The sequence below is a fragment of the Corvus cornix genome, chromosome 1A, assembly GCF_000738735.6.
Source record: "Corvus cornix cornix isolate S_Up_H32 chromosome 1A, ASM73873v5, whole genome shotgun sequence".
In the NCBI taxonomy this organism is placed as follows: Eukaryota; Metazoa; Chordata; class Aves; order Passeriformes; family Corvidae; genus Corvus; species Corvus cornix.
This window is the reverse complement of record NC_047057.1, coordinates 12,336,417-12,356,211: the sequence shown is the minus strand read 5'-3', so window position 1 is coordinate 12,356,211 and position 19,795 is coordinate 12,336,417. Positions and strand designations below refer to the sequence as shown.

Here is a 19,795-nt window from a genome sequence, read left to right as displayed (position 1 = left end):
GGAGAAGGAAAAAGTGAAATGCTAAATCTTGTGTGAACTTAAAGCTAGTGCACTCATCTGCAAGGTCTCGGGATGTGGCTTGACTGCCTTTGGTAACTCCTTGTGTATCAAGTGTACTTCTGTTCCCTGCAGCAATTCTTGCCAACAGAACACCCTACAGCACACCAGTGTGCTGGGGATGCTGAGAACCAGTGGTCTGAGCAATCTGTCACTCATGTACGTTCAAAAGAGAATCACTGCAGAGGCACTCACTAGCACTGTGAGTAAATGAGCCATGAGCTATATATCTGGCTATGCTGCAGTTCTTTTCTGAAAGAAAAAGCAAGTCAAAAAGGAAGTGTAACACTCAGCTGAATGCTGAAGTGACCAAATAAATAGGATTAGCTAAACCGTGCTTATCTGTCAGTCATTCCTCCCTGTATGGAAACAGTCCTCTCAAGCTTGCCCATGATGATGACAGCCTCAGTACCTGTTTGGGTTCCTGAACTGATGCATTTCAAGCTATGTCATCTGGTTATGGTATGCGCTCATTTTGGTCTTGTCATCCAAGGGATAAACATGGTTTGGCCAAATGTGTTGCACTACAAGTACTTCCAGTGCATGGAATAAAATGCTAAAGTAATCCTCCATGAATTTTGTTCTCAAATTCAGATCTGCACTGCCATGACTGCAAAGTGACAGATGTCAAAACCAAGCCGAGTACCTCATTAATGCAGAGATAAACACACAGAATATGTTGTTTGGAATGGCAACGCAGTGTGTTTATGTATGTATGCCACTATTTATCATTCTACAGATGGTTCCTCACAGTGATGTACATCCACAAATATGTTTAATTTTTCCTTTTCCTTTTTTAGGTAATTACCGTTTTTCCTTGTTTACACTGACTACTTCTAAGATGGCCTAGAGATCTCTGAGTTTCTGTGAGGGCAAGGGGTCACACTGCACAAAGCAGACCAGAATCAGCATGCAATCAGTTCTTTGCAGTAATAACAGTCCATGCCTGTAGAGCATTTTTAAAGAAATTATCTTGCTCTCATTTTATAGCCAGGAAAGCCCAGAAAGGTGAAATGACTTCCCCAAGGTCGCACAGCAGGCTCTTCTCAGTACATAGTTACTATTGTTGCAAATTGGGTAGCTCATCAAGCTTATGCTACTCACACCACTCAGATACAATTCAAACAATAATTATTATTTCTACTGCAATTTACACGGCAGTCAAAGCTGGAGGCCACAATCAGGATTCAGCTTATGCTGGGCTCTGTTCAAACACCAAATCAAATTCAGTCCCTGCTCCAGGGGGGCTTGCCATCTCAGTAGGGACATAATTCAGTGGGAACGCAAATTGCACTAGAAAGGGAGGGAAGGAGAGAGGGAGAGACAGAAGGCAGTAACCTCAGTGTAAGGTTTCATTTTGTTTTGGATAACTGAAGTTTGGAAACTTATTATTACTTAAATTATTTAGGTTAGCAAGAAATAGAAATGCATTATTGACAGTCACCTGGCTAGTTACTGAGGTAGCAGTTTATCTTCATAATCTTAATTGCACAAATACTTTACTTTCACTCCTGTGGTCTTTGATTACATTGAGAGACAGCAATTGGATTCTACTCTTCAGGGGACTGACTCGCACTGCACTCACCCAATATTTAGAGTACACTCTACTTCCTAAGGAGTGATATTATACTTAATTTTACAACTCTCTCATCAGCTGTTAGGGTAATTCTTGCTGTAGACCTTTTTATACAAAATGTGCTTATACATTTTACAACACATGAATATTTGGTACACTAGCCATGAGCTAATGAATTCATTTCACTCATGCTAACTTAAAACTGCTACTAAGCTCTGCAGTAGTAAAACGTATTAACTCCCACCTTGCTGTCTCTGCATGCTAACGTGGTTCCATGCTAGCAGAATGTTATGTACCAAATGACCATATAGCCATTCCTCTATAGAAGCCTTAACTAAGTCTAATATAAGAATTAATAGCTCCTCTAATACTGAATGACATAGACACAATGGGATTATTTTCAAGAGTAAGATTGCTCAGTACCAAGTCAGGACTGCTGAATGGTCCTTAGAAGTTAACTCCTAAATTTTCTGGTAGAGATCTTCTACCCTATTATTTATTGTAATGCATGTATTTGTATAAATAATGTAAAAGTGCATACAGGAAATATTTGATTGACATCCATAACCTCAGATGGGTGGATATTTTTTCCAGATTTCAATTAAGCCAAGCATTTAAAACATGCTTCCAGTCCATCAAAGCATGTGCTTATAAATCCTTTGCTCAGCTGATGTATTCTGTTGAAACAATCAGCTTTTCACTGACAGTAACAGATTCTAGACCAGCACAATAATACCATAATGTACTCTAGAAGAGCTTGAGAATTCACAATTAAATACATTATTTTACAGAGCAAAAGAATGAGCATTCATTTACAATGACTTTCCTTGCTCCTATTTTCAACTGGCTAAATCCACATATAAATTAATGACCTATCACAATGTCTGTTGAGGATACAGCATCAAAAACAAAGGCTCTGCAGAACTTACATAAAAAAATACTAATGCAATTTCATTTTAGACCATTCAAATTTTTCAGAAATTCATGTTAGGTGCACATTACTACCTGCATTTGTTCCTCTTGCCAGGCGTCACTGAAGCTCAGCAGAACTGAGGTATTTACTTAAATGATTAGAATCTGACTATGATAAATGGAAGCAATAAATAACAACAGCTTTCTCTAGCAATTGCCAATACATATTTTGCAGCTATTCATACACCATCCACTAATCTCCTTTAGCATCAGGTAATTCAGATTCCTTTATCATTTTCTGATACCTGTATTTATGACATTGTGGCTTTATTTTAATCCCAGGCAAAAGCACATTAAGAAGGAACTGTGATTGACAGAATATTGCTAATCAGAAACAATCCTCCCTAAACACAACTTCGTAAATTCAAGACGCAAGCACAACCACAGAGAGCGGGATTCAGGTCTACACTGCGAAACCTAAGTGAAAGGGTTTTACAGGCAAGTTGAGAGTTGAATCAGGGTTTGATTCACTTTGCCAGCATGCTGGTGCCTAATGATCATTTGAGCTGTTCTACTGCTTGTGAGACACCTGTGTGTAGATGACAGAGAACCTACAGAAGACCTGTGTCCTGCTGAAAAAGCAGTCAAAGGTCAGACAGGATCCCCCAGGCATTTTAAGCCCAGACAACTGGATGTAGGCAACTGCTTGATGGCTTGGATACCACAGACTGACATCATATCCTAAGAGCCTGAACACTCCTGGATGTACTGCAGAAACACTTGACTGGCCCTGCCATAGCCAGGTTAGGTCTGCCAATGCCAATGGTCCTTTCACCCTACTGCAGTCTGACAGGCTGAGCCAGATGTGTAGTCAGGTATTTCATTCTCTGGCACATCCCTGCTCTTGAATCTATGCTTACCCATCACCTGATGAAGTGTGAAGTAAAATGGAGCTGTCTGTAGAAGTGTGCTTTGCATTTGGTTCAGACTTGATGGGAAAAAGCAGCCCCAGGGAATAAAAGAAACTACCTCTCTTGCAAAGAAACAAAAATGCAGTAACAATTTCACAGACAACCTCACTTTTGCCTCGGCACAATTCCTCCAATGTACCATACAGCTAAAATTAAATGAAATGCTGTCTTATATGTTTAACACTCAGTTATTAAATATACCATCTTAGGTTCAAACATAAACTCGCTGAATTCAGTAGGACTAATTTTAAACCCAGACCCTTGTATCTGCAGATCTGTCTGTCTAAGGGTGCAAAATCCTGAACAGCCACTTGTAAGCATCCATACTGCATGCAAGAGCTTTCATAGACAAGTACACGATCAACAGTGTTTCACTGGAAGCTCAGGGTGTGCCTTAAATACAGTTATTTGATGCACTGAGCACTTGTTTGGCCTGTTGACAAAGTGCTCCCTCCACTCTGTCCTTCCCTGAAACTGCCACAGGAGACAGGAAAAGAGGCAGCAAGGACAGAACAGGGAACTCTGCATCGCCCTGCTCCCATCCTGTGTGAGCAAGGACCACTTGATGAGCCCCTTCTTTCTTCAGCACCCAACACACTTGACACCAACCTGTTCACACAAAACATGACGTGCAGCTGCATATCAACATGATGAAAAGATTTGATGAGTCGCTTAACTATTTAGTAAGGTAGTTTACGTAGCAGCATGGCACCACAAAATAATTAGGTGCTTGGGAAGCTAACAAGGGACAACTTCTCCAGGAAACATCCTTAGCAAAACTACATTTCAGATTAGTCACAGTACTGATGATTTGTAAAATGATTTTCCTGAAACCTTGATATTTCAGAATATTTGAAAGATTTCTTTTTTGATTGCTTTCACTTTTAAACACCAGCACCTAGCTAACATAAATGATATTTTCTTAAGGAAATTTACTATCCAGGTTGTATGAAAATGTTGAAGGCAAAGAGAAAATACAAAGCACACTGCTAGACTGCTTTTATTGCCAATGTTTTACAGTTTTGCTGGGAATTTACAGAAAACCTTTGCCTGTTTGATCAGAATGCCAGGCAGGAATGAGCCTCACTTGACAGATTTACAGATCTTGGTCACCGTCTATTTTTAATGCTAGAAGTCACTGAGTGTTGGGGTTTTAGGAGTTCTCCTTCGGTTTTCTTTTTCTCTTAAAGAATTTTCCCCATACATGTTGCGGAGGGACAAATTACTGGGTGCTTAAGAGAAGAAGACTGGGCCGCAGAGGGAGGGGTCCAACTGACTATTCTCTTTCACCTGGGCTTGTGGGCTGTTAGTTTCTGGCATTTGGATGGAGAGAGAGGCTGGAAGGAATTCGTCAGTGCTGCAGACTTCTGCTTTTTTGGCTGCCTTCCTTCCTTCTACTGGAGAAAACCCTGGGATTCCCAAGCCCGCCTTCCCTGCCCCGCTGGGAGCTGGGCCGTGGCCGCCCTGGCCCCGCCATTGCTTCGAGCCTTCGCTACTCTGTAGCCCCGCACACCCTGCCTGCCCAGACCTCCGGGGGTTCCCACTGCAGCTGGGGAGTTTGATACATCTCATCTGCCACCCAGGATTTGTGCTCGTCCCTGCCGTTCCAGCCTGCTGTTCCCAAGGGTCTGGCAGACACCGGGATCGGCTGCCCAGGGGTTTGTGAAGCTTTTGTTCCATCCCTTCCCGGGATCCCGGGCCCCAGTGCCGCGTGCTCCCCGAGCTCGCTCCGGAGCGCCCCCTGCAGCCGCGGGGGAACCATCGCACCTGCCCTGCTCACCGGGAGCCGCCAGCGCCCCTGCCGGCTGCGAGCGGAACTGCACCCGAGGGGAAAGGGCCTGACAGCCAAGAGGGCTGGGACTGGGTTTGTGATTGATTGCTGTTACTGCCATAGATATTGTTGTTTGTTTGACTTGTTATACGTATATATATATATATATATTAGTAAATAACTGTTATTCCTATTCCTCATATCTTTTCTTGAAAGCCCCTTAATTTCAAAATTATAATAATTTGGAGGGAAGGGGGTTGCATTTTTTTTTTCATTTCAAGGGAGACTCCTGCCTTCCTTGGCAGACACCTGTCTTTCAGACCAAGACACTGAGATAGGAGTGATCCTGTTTAAAAAACAGAACAAATGGGAGTAGAATAGAAAAGAGCATTCACCCAGATAAGTTTGTTTTCAGAAATGAGAAAGAGAGGAACAAGGCATGCTGTTACAAACACCGCATTCTGTAATCCCTTTCAGATAGTCATCTGTTTCTAATACACAGCTCAGTATTTTACCAAATCTCCTTCCTTCAGAAAGTTGCTGTAGAACCTTCCTGCTCGGATACTTAGAAACCACCTTGTAATTTTCAGCCTGAAGTGATTTATATCCAGATAAAATCCATTTGTTCTTGTACCACTGTTAGCCATGAGTTTAAAATCATTAGTTTTGACTCTACAGTCCATGGATTCCAGAGGGTTCATAAACTACTTCTGAGATTTTTTAAGTGTCATGAAGCAAAGTAGGCCAACAGGCTGTAATTTGTTCCAACAATGCTACATGACATGTAGTACCACCTTTGGAAAAAGTTTAGGAAACCAAATCTAGTCAAAGAAAAAATCAGTAGCTCAAAAAGTTCTTTTATTTTCCTCATTCTGTGCCCTTCCATGTGTTTTTAGTCAGCAGTCGCAGACACCTTATCAACCTTCCTCTTTCCACATTAAACTAACCAAGCTTTCCGAGTTTTCTTCTTCCAGAGATGTCACCACTCACTGGCTTTCCTTTTTGCAGCTACTGTCATCTCAGTCAGAACTGGACGTCAGTGTCCAGAATCCCACATGAAATATCACAGTGCATCCTTAATTATGTCAGCATTGCCCTGAATCAGCTGGAAATATTTCACGAAGTATTTGCCAGGACCATGTATGTCCTCTTCAGAGCAAGCATCACATTGCCATCCCACTGCCATCCTTTGGTGAACAGGTCCTCTCTTCGAGAATCGTGGAGTGGGTAGTGCTGGGAGGCACCACTGAAGGTCCATCTAGTCCAACCTCTCTACTGCAGCAGGGTCCCCTAGAGCCAGTAACTCAGGATTGTGACCCGATGGCTTTTGAGTATCTCCACTGTTACCTGCCCTGAGCTGCACGGCCTTTCCTGTGCCAGCACTGTCCCCTCACTCCTCAAGGCTGACAAACGGCCAAGTGTCACCTCGGAAGTGACTGCTGGTGGGCCACACTAGCATGGTGCTGCCACACTAATGGAGGAATCTGATCAAATACAAATGCCTGACAGGAACTAAGCACAAGTGACTGTGGCTGGTAAGACAGCTGCATGTTTGGAATGTTTTGGACTGTATTTTTCTAGTGTAATGACCATGCATTGCAATTTCAACCTTTTTATTTTAATGATAGTCTAATATAACTTCACCAGTAATAGGAAGGCTAAATACTAAGACACAGCAACCAAGTAATAATGAACTTTCTTTAGAGGAACATAAAGCTACAAGGATGAGTAATTTTATTTTCATGGAAAGTCTAATACTTCTCTCATAAAATTAATCTTAAAATTTTGAATTAACTCTTTGTGAAATTATACTGAATGTCTCTTAAGTATATGCACTCAATGCAAAACAGTTTTATAGTGTTCAAAGATGTATTAGCCAAGCTGAAGATACCTGTGGGAAATCTGATTTTGAAACACTCAGTCTGCATCAGAGAGAAGTCTCATTTATGATTTTTAGACTCATGGGTAACATTCTTCCACTGCCTCTAGGTGAAAACCCTTTTTTATGGTTTGTTCTGCATTTTTGATCACTTCTTCCTCTTGCCAAAAGTTATAAACATCTTTCTTTTTCAAGGTGACTACTAAGTCTAGTTTTAAAGGTAACTACATTTCATGTAAGTTTTTCAGCCAGAGATTATTTGTTGTCAATTTAAACAAAGCAAATCAGAAGTTTATGCAATGGCACTAAGTTGCAGTTATAAATTGATTCAAAATAAAATACTAAATCTCATGTGACCTTAATTTTCCTGCACAGATAATTCTTGAGCTCCTCATTTTGAAACTTGGCTACGTATTGGTTATGTCTACACAGATAAATGAAGCAGTACCAGGGAGCATTCCCAGGCATTGAAAATCAACTGTCTACGCTACTAAATTGTTAGAATTGTCCCCCAGCATGTGTCACAGGAGTGGTTTTAGTCTGTTCCATCTAACAATCTTCCAAAATATTGCCAGGGCACAGTTTGCAAGATAGGACATGCCAGGAACAGTTCCCAACAGGCAGAATAATTCTAGTGACCCAGTTTTAGAAAGGTAAAAAATGTAGTAATATGGACAATGGCCAGTGTGCCAGCTGACTCTACAGCAGAGGGGGACTCTGGACGTGGTTAATTTGCAGCTACAGGCAAAGCAACCACATCTTTTGTTGGGCCCTGGCAAGCTAAGATGGCTCAGTGCAGAAATGTCTCTCCAAGAGGCACAGGATCATTTATGTTGGTGTTTCATGCTTGCAAGCTGTTACCTCTGGGCAAAACAACCCTCTCCAAGGCTCTTGCCCCCATCAAGAAATTCCATGGAGCTGAGGAGCATTCACCTTCTGCAGCCACTGCAGAAACCTGTTATTCCACAGGAAGAGGCAAAAGGTCAATCAGGAGGAAGAGACATTGCTAAAAATCTTCCCTGATCTTAAGGGACCTTGTCCTATTTTATTCACACTTCTGCTGCACACAAGGTTCACCATGACCAATAAGCTATAGTAGGTTGCAGAGGTACGGTTTAGCATGACAGGACAAGGCACATCCTGGCCATGGCAATTGAATGAGACCACTCACCTTATTCAACCAACTTCTGCAAAGTAAGGCACATGACTTTTGACTTCTAGAAGTAGACAAAAGAACCTCCCAAGGTTTCACAAGTAGTGTTTTCTGAACCTCTGAACTCAGAATATTTGTCTTTGACTTTGCAAGTACAGCATGTCTAGCCTTCTTCTCTGTAAACTTTTCCTTTTGAAAGATAACCAGAAAAATAAAGAAAGTGGAATGTGTGACAACTCATCAACTGTTTGTAGTAATTTATTTCTAACCATTTATTCAGTAGCTTTCTCCTTCTGATGCACTCTCAATTACTTGATTGAATAATATTCTCTGAAATAGCACATGACGTGCTTGTGTCAAAGAGGCTCTCCACAGACGCCATCAGCTACCTTTTAAAATCAATGAAATTCATAAATTTGCATCTGGCTTCTCAAGGAGAAAATAAAGGAACCTTTTCCCCCAGTAAGTATGACCTTCTCATTCTAAGGCCAGCTTGTTTCAAGTCTTCTGCATCTCTGAATGCCAATGTGGATAATATCTTTCTTAGAATAGATAGATCTTGAAGTCTATTATATTTCCCTTTTTAAGGATTCTAGCCGTAATTCTCTCTTAGTAATTGGGAGCTGCACACTGTTCCACACAGTAATGCGTATTCTAGCTATTCACTGTCATGCTGCTGCCACTGCATTTTTAACAATGCTGATAGCAACTGATGTTATCAAATTCTGCAGATTTTCCAGGCTATAGCCTTGTTCATGTCTTTTTTTTCATTTCACCATTTCTGAGCAAAAATGTTTTTATTTTTTCCTTTGTGATGCCTCAGTATTGTGACCCTGCCATTCCTCACAGCCGGATCTTGTTAGTTTTCAAATATTGAGTCCACACCATCTGATCGTACCACAGATTTTCTCTTCTTATATGTCTGCTGTCTTTATGTTTGCAAGATCAAAGCGAATGCTGTTTATACCACAGTGCTAAAAAGGTTCAATTCTCAAAAGGTAAAATAACCTTCATGTTTGAAATCTAGCCTTCTTTTCTTCTATGCCTTTTTACTGCTGATAATATCCGTATGTTTCCCTCTTCCTGGCTTCATTGTGGCATATAGCAATTTTCTTCATTAAACTTTTAGAAGGATTCCCTGAAAGAACTCAGCAGCAGCTGTACCCTATGCCAGCAATGTTCCTTCAGCTGCAAGAAAATAGAGCTGCACTGACACCAGCCACTTTCCAAAACCCCACTCCCATTTCTCTTTCCTAACCATATCCACGTTCTCAGCTCCCCACATTTCAATAGGTGATATTCTCCTCTTTTAAACTCTCTCCCAGTTTCTTTCTCCCCTAGCACATATACTTTTTCCCAGTAAAATGGTATTCGTCCTCAAATAGCCTGGATAACTTTATGAATTTCCTTTTATATCTTACTATTCTGTTATCTTACTGTTTTTCAAACAGTGGACCACAGCCCCCAGGATGTTCATAAAAGGCAATTGGGACAGTCATAAGATGCTGAAATTTTTATTACACTCTAAACCAAAAGAAAATATCTCTTCCCCATTCCCAAAATACCTCTATCCTTCAAAAAACAAATTTTGCTACCAAATCTCAAATCACTCATACAAATAAAAGATATTCATTTCTTACATGATACATTTTAGACAGGTTACCTCTGGGATCAAGACCGATGTGGCTGTGTGATTTTGAGCCTGATGACCAATTTCAACCACATTTGACTGATGCTACAAGCCTCCAAGACACTAAACTCATTCAAGTTTTGTGAAAAAGCTGGAAGCAGAAAGAATCCCAATTTCCCGCCAGTGAAAAGACAGGGATAGTTTATCCTTTAAAAAATCTAGATGGCAACTTGAGGACATCTTGAGGTTGATGGCAACCAACAGACAAATAGCCTTCTGCCAGGTATAGCACATGCTGTGCCTTTGTCAACTATATAGATGGGGAGCCTGTGAGGAGCTGGAGAGTTTAGCTACTGAAGGCATGAGATCATAGGATGCAGGAGAGAACTTTTGGTACTGTGGGCACAGAGTATTTAGGGAAATAGAGACAAGACATTGGGCACAGCATTTCTCCCTCATTTCCACTGTTCACACAATACACCTTTTACCTTCGTTTTTATAGACAAGCATTAAGTATACTAAAATGTTTACGTCAAAGTAATGAAACTGAAAAAGCTGCACAGCCCCATCACTCACTTCACCCACAACTTCCCACTAAAACCTTCAGGTAATCTTTCCAACCTCCCCAACTAACCTTCTGAATCATGTGGGGGCACAAGCACTTCCCAATGGTAATACTCATCACAGCCAGTGTGACAGCAGCAGAGCACAGGCTACCATGGGGCATTCCCAGGCAAGGATGAGGAAGGCTCTAGGGATCTCTTTTTAAAACCCAATGGGAAATTCTCCTCTGGAGCTTAACATACAGAACATCGGACTGGAAGCATGATTTCTCCTCTGGGAAAAAGAAGCACATGCACCAGGCCTGCTTGAATTAGATGTCCTCAAAGGCTTGATGAGACAGTCCATTTGTTGGCAAGGAGAGCACTGGGCTCTTTCCCTGCTCCCTGCCCGCCTGCACAGCTCCAGCACCCTGTTTCCCCAAAATGCAGAGGCAATACTCATCATACCATGGTCAGAGCCTTCAAGAACACTGATTTTTCAGAATTTTCTTCCTGATGGTCCAACACCCACTACTGTTCAGAGACCACTAAATAACTTCAGTCACCTCACCCTGCAGGTGGCGTGAGGGTGTTAATGCTCTTGTTAAAATCAGCATCAGTGATGAAACTCAAGCTCAAAAACCTGCTCAGTATTCCTGGACTTGTCTTCCTCTCCCTTTTGCCTCCCATGTGCCTCCCCATTTTACATGTGGGGTACCTAGTGGCAACAAAAGCTGGAAGCACTGTTGGTTAAGGTCCTTTGCTTCTGGTGAGTTAGTAAAGACAATTAACAAATGAAAAATGAAACTTAAAAGGTTACAAATGTACATACCTCATGGCTAATGCAAATTTGTGTAACTTCAGCTTCCAAACACAGCATTTGTCAAGTTAAGGAGCCCTGCGTGACTTGAAATCTTCCCCTGTAGGTCCTCATACGCCATCATCTGTCAATTTTTAATCTTCTTTTGAATAGCAAGAAAATTCATCCTTTTAGCTCTTCTCCTTTCATTTATTTAAATCAGTTCTGAGATTCTTTCTACTTTATACTTGAAAGGGCATCTTGAAAGATATTTGACCTAGACAGAACAGGCATGGATACCACTATGGGTAAAGGCAGTCCCATTTTTTGAATACACATTTAGGGACAACACTGGACTTTTTCATTGCAGTGAGAGCTCACATACAGATGTCCATCTACCACAGTCTCTAATTTCTCTTCTAAATAACTGTTTTCCATAACATGTAATTTCATAATTTTCCCACCAGTAGGACACCTCCTACATTTTTTGAAGCAGGAACTGAACCTGGCAAAGAGTAACAAGAAGTGCTTCTACAGGTGTGTTAACCAGAAAAAAAGGTCAAAGAAGATGTGCCCCCGGTCAGCAATGCTGGAAAACTGGTAACAATGGACAAGGAGAAAGCTGAGGTACTCAACAACTGTTTTTTGCCTCAGTCTTCAATGGCAACCGCTCTTCCTACACCTCTTGAGAGCGTGCATTGCAGGATAGGGGCTGGGAGAGCAAAATGCTTCCGACTGCAAGTACAGGTCAGGTTCATGACCACTAGCCAGAACATATGTAAGTCTGTGGGAACCGATGAGATGCATCCCAGAGTCCTGAGGGAATTGGCTGGTGTAGTTGCCAAGCCACTCTCCCTGATACCTGAAAAGTCATAGGGCTCAGGTGAAAGTTCCAGGTGACTGGAAAATGGGAAACATTGTACCCATCTTTAAAAAGGTAGAAAGGAGGATCCTGCGAACTACAGACCTGTCAGCCGCTGTGCCTGGAAAGATCATGGAACAGATCGTCCTAGAAGCTGTGCCACGGCACATGAAGGACAGGGAGGTGATTTTGGACAGCCAACATGGCTTCACCAAGTGCCTGTTCTGCCTGGCCAACCCAGTGGACTTCTATGATGGGGTGACTACATTAGTGGACAAGGGAAAGGCTATGGATGTCACTTACCTGAACTTCTGTGAAGCCTTGACATGGTCCCCACAACATCCTTCTCTCTAAATTGGGTTCTGTCCCTCTGCTCTGCTCTGGTGAGACCCCACCTGTGGTGCTGCACCCAGCTCTGGGGTCCCCAGCACAGGAAGGACATGAACCTTTTGGAGCAAGTCCAGAGAAGGGCCATGAAGTTGATTAGAGGGATACAGCACCTCTCCTATGAGGAAAGGTGAAGGAAAAGCTCAGAGAACTGGGATTGTTCAGCCTGGAAGGCTTTGGGGTGACCTAATTGTGGACTTCCAGTGCCTAAAGGGAGCCTACAAGAAAGATGGAGAGGAACTATTGACAAGGCAACATAATGACAGGACAAGGGGGAATGGATTCAAACTGAAACTGAGAAGCAGGTTTAGATTACATATCGGGAAGAAATATTTTACTGTGAAGGTGGTGAAACACTGAAACAGGTTGCCCAGAGAAGTTCTGGATGCCCCATCCCTGGGAGTGTTCAAGACCAGGTTGAATGGGGCTCCGAGCAAACTGATCTAGTGGAAGGTGTCCCTGCCCATGGCAGGGGGGTGGAACTGGATGATTTTTGAGGTCCCTTCCAACCCAGGGCATTCTATGGTTCTGTGATTCCATGATTCTGATTCTTAGTAGTCTTACACTGCATTCGGTGTATTAAAACAAAAGTTGTAGAAATAAGCCCATGTTTTTATGACATCCAAATCAGTCCCTGCAATTAGCTATCCTTACTGTAATTTATTAGAAAAATAACTATCATTTATTAAACAAATAATTTTTGTGCCACCTGCAAAGTTCAGGAGCCATAAATGTAAATGACTCTCTCAACAAATTGTTAAGGATACTGAGGCTACAAACAAGATCTTTGTCTGACTCCATGAGACACCCTGTTCAAATACTGGTGCAAGGCTAGCTTTTTCCTAGCCTTCTAGAATTCACCCCTATACCAAGATCTGTCAAACAGCAGTAACAAAGGCTCCAAGAGCATCAAGGTCAAGCCTTTTAAGACTCTTACATAAAAGTCACCTGGTCCTGCAGACTGATTTCAAGCATAAAGGCAAACAACACAGTTGCACTGAGGAATTTCTCCTTTTCATTCTGAAACAATTCCCTGTTTTAAACAAACTTTTAACTGTGGCATGTAATAACCTCTTCATTATGGCTGCTCTGGCTTCAAAGAACTGGCAGTTGAGTCATAGAAAACCAGTTTTAAAAAACAGTTTAAAACAAGTCCAGGGAAAACCTGGGGAACTACAGAAAGACCGACGCCTGCACCATGTAAATCAGTAAAACCATGAAAGAAACAGTGTATGCCAGCATGTGTACAAAGAGGACATATTTGTGTGAAGAAAGGAAGTAAGGTAGGGCCAATACAACTATTTGAAGTAATTTTTCACAAAACTACTAGAGTTCTCCAAAGAAGTAAAAAATAATGTGCACCATGGAGTTTTCACTAACAACGTTTACTTGGATTTCCAAAAGACATTTGATGAATCTGTCATTTGTAAGTCTTAAAAAACCTAGACTCCTAGAGGATAAAAATAAATGCCCTTGCAAGGATAAATAATTGGAAACAGATGGTAGGACACTACTGTCAATTTTTCAAGTGGAGAGAGGTCAGTGGTGGAATCCTGCAGGGATCTGTGCTGGAACTTGGGAGCTACTTGCTTATTTATAAATGAGCTGGAAAACAGGATAAATGGTGAGGTTACAAAGTTAGCTGCTGATACTCATGCAGGGTAGCTACGATAAGGGTTGACTATGAAGAAGGACTTTACAATACTGAATGACTAGGCAATAAAAAGTCAAATTAAAGTCAATGTAGATAAATATGAAGTCATTTATTTAAGGGGGAAAAAACCTAACTACACAAAGTTATGTGCCCCAAGGTGATTATTACCACTTCAGAACTGAGATATTGGGATTATAATAGGCAGTTGTGTGAAAACATCAGCCCACTGATCACTAACAGGGAAAAATCGAGTATTACTAATTACTAGGAAAGGAATAAAGAACGAAGAGAGAATGTTATTAAGTCACTGTATGAATGGCTGGTTTGTCTGTCTTGAATACTGTGTGTAGCTCTGGTCCCACAGACTCTGAGATGATACAGCAGACTGGAAGTGGCAATAGGCAGGGCAGCAGGGATGATCACAAGTTTGGTACAACCTAAAACTAAGGACTGACTAAGAAGCCAAAGACCTCATAACAGGTAACTGAGTGGATACAACAAAGGTGTAATCAGAGCCAGGACAGGGGATGTGTCTCCAAGTTCCCTGTTCACAGCCTCTTCCAATGCATGAGCTGAGAGGATCAAATGAAATTGGCAGGCACAAGATTTAAACCACAAAAACCTCTGAATCTTCACACAGCACACAGTATCAAGCTGTGGAACTCCTAGCTCTGGAACACTGTAAATGCTAGAAGTTTGCACAGGTTCAAAAAGCGACCAAAGTCTCAAAAAAAAAAAAAAAATCCAGCAAGAGCTTTTAAATGCCAAGATCGACCTGAGGAAGTCCCTGAGAACAAGTGCTGGAGAACTGAAAATACAAAGGGCAAGATGATGGTCTGATGCTTTTGTGGGCCCATGTTACTGGATCTGTGGTTTGCCAGATCACTGGACTGTGGTTTGCCAGAGCTTTTATGTTTTGTTCAACGGTCCTCTTACTGTGGCCATGGGCTCAGGCGTCTTTTGAAAAACCTATATATTGGCTTCATCCTACTTGTCCATGGGACACTTTTATGCCTTTCTTTTGTTTTCTTTATTTTTTTCTTTCTTATAACTTGAAACATCCTCGTAAAGGAAAAAAGTAATGACAAATATCTAATAGTGAAAAAAATCACAATGACAGAACTGAAGTGTTTACTTAACCTATACAGGGATAGATCTCAAGAATTATCTTTATTTGTGAGGTTTCCTGCAAATTTTGGTGTAGAGTAATAAAGAACAATAGTACCTAATTCCTAATGATTTCAAGAGTTTGTATTCATGCAGCTGCTCAAATTAGGTAAGTGCATATGCAAGTGCTTGTACCTATGATTTTGCAGTTGCAGAAGAGGAGGTTAGGAGATGGAGAACGAGACTGCCAACACTGGCTCTCAAAGTATTAAGTGTACCCTGACAGCATAATGCACACGGAACAAAAAAAGCAGTCTAAGCCACAGCTAAATCATAAGGCTATCTAATCTATGTTATACTCATGTACACACAGGAAATACCTTTTTTCTCAGGATTTTTCTTCTTTATCATGACATAGACATGTCTAGTCATAGACATGATTAGACAGCAACAAGGACTGAAAGTGTATGTGTCCAAGATATTGTTTATCTTTTTCTTATTTAAAAAACACCTCTTCAAAACAAGAGCTATATCATGCTGACAATTTAAAATGACTCATGCAAGACAGACTGTGATCAAAATCTTTCTTCTAAAGAAATAAGTTCTTAAGCTTTTATTTGCAATCCTAAATCAAGCATGATCCCAAGTCAGAAACCTGATTCTAACAAGATTTTAATTGCATCCATTTTAAGTATTATATGACCTAACCAAATGCTAACACTATGAAGGTACATAATAGCAAGCAAAATCAAAGCTATATTCACATGCTTCTTTATTTCACTACTTCAGATTCAATTTTGTTCCTGTACTACACAGAACTATATGCATATGTAGATGACATTACTATATTGGTTTTTGTGAGATAAGCATTTTAGGATTACTATTATTTATTACTTTTACTCTCCAAACAGTAAACTAATAACAGAAGTAGGTCATAGAGCTCAAAGAAAAAATACCATTTTAACACTCCTGTCCTGCACATTTTACTCTAAGTTTTCCTTCTGTCCCACCACCTTTGTTTTCTTCTTCAAAGGATGCAACCCGAACCAATATGGACTTTTTGGTGGTTTTTTCTCCCTTGAGGAAACTTTTTTAAGTAATACAGAAATGAACAGTGAGGTAAATACTGAATTAAGGTAAAACATTCAGCAACCAATGAAGTCAGGTTCTTTCAACACCCAGCATTGCTGTAATTCTTCCAGGGCATTCGTGTACAAATTGGGAAACACAGCAAACAACCACTTGGCTATGCATGTATTCCCTTATTAGTTTTGGAGGGAAGCAGTCTGAGAAGTGATTCTTCTGCTGACATAAAGCTCCTTTTTTTGACTTTTAATGGCAACAGTGCATCTACCAGCTTCGGAGATGTCAAAAATTCTGTGTTGCTTTGCCTGAAAACGTATCTCCAGTCACACCTGCACATGTGCAGCATGGTATAGACTCCTTGGGCTCCAGTAGACCAGTTGCATGTGGGGGTTTCTAAACATTATTATTCACCTGTACAGAAATGCAGTAAAGGAATCGGATTCATTTTATCTACTATGCACTAGCGTCTCCTGGCATGAAGAAGTGCAACCATATAAATAGATATTGGTGTTGGAAAGTGCAAGGGATTTGGCAATTGTGCTGTCCTACTGCATACTGGACATGAACAAAACATGCTGAAATGTATCAAAACTGAGTATTCATGGCACCTTTTAGCAGCAGAGCCATAAGGAGAGGAGACAGCTGGAAGCAGAAAGTCCTTAATGGAGCAGAGGAGACATCAGTGGTGCAAAAATGAAACTCTGCGCAGAGCCAAGTGACATGACTCTGTACAATTAACCAGACCGTATCAGAGAAGCCACCAGCATCCAAGAGGGTTCCCAGCGCAGAGATAGTGAATGTAAAACTAGACTTGCTGGAATTGGGGGAAAACCTACCAACCTCAAGCGCCTTCAGATCACTCCCCAAATGATACAGAAAGAAATTACCAGGACACTTCAGTGATGGAAACAGTATAAAAATGTATAATAGCACACAGAAAAACACCAGCAGCGAGAGAAATGGCTAAAGCTGTTTCATACAAACCAGCAAATTCCACAAAGTCTCATGGACTAGGTGGCAAATTGAATAATGCTGAAGCTGTTCAGTAAAAAACTCAAAAGAATTTTTGCTTGGAAACTGAAACGAATGTAGGTCAATTAAGGGGACTGAAAAAGTGATTGTGAGCCCATTTTGGTGACATTTTGCTATGTTTCCCTAACACCTCATTCCTGCTTATTTCAAAACTTCTCAGTTTCAGGGTTTTACCAGGAGGACATGTAACAGGTATGCTTCGATTTTAGCCCCTTTTTTCCAAATGATTGAAGAATTAATATTTTCTGTCTTGCTAAAACTGCTTATATTACTATCTTAATTCTACAGACCACTGTTTTCTCCTTATCCTCCCAGCTGCACACAAATAACCAGCTCTCTGCTAACTCAGAGGGAAAGCTGTGCTGGAAATGCAGAAAGATATGTCTTGGTGTTCTCCCTCTTTCTTACTATACGCTTTCCCCAGGGAGACACTGGATGTGATGGGGAAAGTCAAATGAAGTCAGGAGATCTTCTGAGACAAAATCAGCAACTGAAATAAATTCTTTTTCTCTACACTCCTAACATACAGTGGAAAATAAACCTTGTGAACAAGTGAAACAGACCACAACCAAAACTCGTGCATGCCACATCCAACGACCTCAGCTGCCCTTCCAGTTCGCTAGCAAAAAGACCTCGCCAACCCCTCCCACGGAGCCGAAGTGGGCTCTGCCTTGGCCAGATGGGACTGGGACGAAGCTCCAACAGGCGGACAGCTGCCTTCATCCACCGTCGCCTGCTCGAAGTGTCCCCACTGCCATTTTCTCCTGACCTTTACAACAGACTACGCGCTGGAGGACACCCGCCCGCTGCCGCCCGCCGCCGCCCGCCGTCCCTGGAGCTGCTGGAAGCCCACGGGTCGGTTCACAGACCGAAACCAGGCAGCTCCCCCGGGCGACTCTCGGAGGGGTGCGAGGAGCTGCGGCTGAGCCTGACTTGGCCCACGCCCAGGCAGGCGGCGGGGCGGCCCGGGACAGGCACCGGCACCGCTCTGCGACGCTGCCGATGTGTCGCGGCACCCCAAACACCCTCTCCCGGCCTGCCCCGGCGGGCCACCCCCGGCCCTCCCCACCCGTCCCCCGCCGCTCCCCGACTCCCTCCTGACCCGCACCGGCGCCGCAAGTTTGTCCAGAGCCGCCCGTGCCCCTCGGGCCGGGCCGGGCTGTGCCGGGCAGGGCAGTGCAGCGCGGAGCCCCCCAGCACCGGGGCCGCTGCCTCCACTCACCCGAGGTCAGCTGCATCCAGGCACAGATCTTGTAGACAGTGGCTGTGTTGCAGAAGAAGAAGAGGATGAAGCAGACGATGCAGGCGATGATGAGCATCATCGAGAGCCCGATGAAGAAGGACGCAGCTTTGAAGGCTCCCGAGGGTAGGCTGGAGAAGTCCGTGAAGCTGCCCCGGCAGGTGAGTTCCCGGCTGAAGCCGTTGCCGATGCAGTAGTGGAAGAGCCCGAAGTAGCCCGCCTGCGGGGTGTCCACGCCGTCCCCGATCCAGTACGGCTGGATGAAGCACACCACGTTGACGATGGCAAAGCAGATGGTGAAGATGGCCCAGAGCACGCCGATGGCCCGCGAGTTCCTCACGTAGTTGGTGTGGTAGATCTTGGCCGCCTCCTGAGCTGGGAGCATCCCCGCTGCTACCGCTCCTGACGAGCCTGCTCCTGTAGCCGCCGTCCCTGCAGCCGCTCCGGGCATCCTCGCCGAGAAGATACCCCCCTCCCCTTCCTCCTACTCCTCCTCCTCCTCCTCCTTCTCCTCCTCCTCCCCGCTCGCTCCGCTCGACGCGACGCGCTCCGCCGCCGCCGCTGCGTGCGAGAGCCGGCTAGCCCCTCTGCCGGGCTTCAGCGGCTCCGCGCCAGCACCAGCAGCCGCGGCAGCGGCGGCAGCACCGACACCGCCCGCCGCCGCCTATCGGGGCGCAGCGCAGCGCCGCCAGCCCCGCGCACCGCCCGCCCCGCAGCCCGCCCTCCGCCGCCGGGCGCCACCCGCGCACTGCCCGCCGCGGGCGTCCCGCCGCCCTGCGCAGCCACGGCGGGGGCACGGGTCAGGGCCGGCCCCGAGGGGAGGTGGTGGCGGCGGCAGGCGGGGGCGAGGGGGCCGCCGGCGCCCTTTCCCCGGGCGGGCAGGGCGAGCCCTGTGTGCGGCTCCCCTCAGCCCGCGGGCGCCTCTCCCGGCCGGGACAGCGGCTGCCGAGCGGACCCGCTCTCGCCGCTGCTCCTGCAGCGCGTCCTGGGAGGCATGTTCAGGCAGCGAGTTCTAAAGTTTAGAACGTGTGTGTGGTGTTCCCGTCCCCGCACAAAACATCATCCCCTCTCCAGCCGGGGGCGGCACCTGCTGGGTCCCCTGCGGCGGGTGAGCGGCGGTGCCTGCCCTGGCGCGGG

The 19,795-nt window shown here is 43.8% G+C and overlaps 1 protein-coding gene across 1 annotated transcript in view; it reads right to left on the bottom strand.

Annotated features, from left to right (window-relative positions):
- LHFPL3 (LHFPL tetraspan subfamily member 3) overlaps positions 1-19,283 on the bottom strand; it is a 246,720-nt gene extending 227,437 nt beyond the window's left edge. Inside the window, exon 1 of the mRNA XM_039571296.1 lies at positions 18,641-19,283. Within this exon, the coding sequence (XP_039427230.1) occupies positions 18,641-19,109 (469 nt within the window). The 5' untranslated portion in view covers positions 19,110-19,283. The remainder of the gene's footprint in view (positions 1-18,640) is intronic.
- Positions 19,284-19,795: the final 512 nt, after the last annotated feature.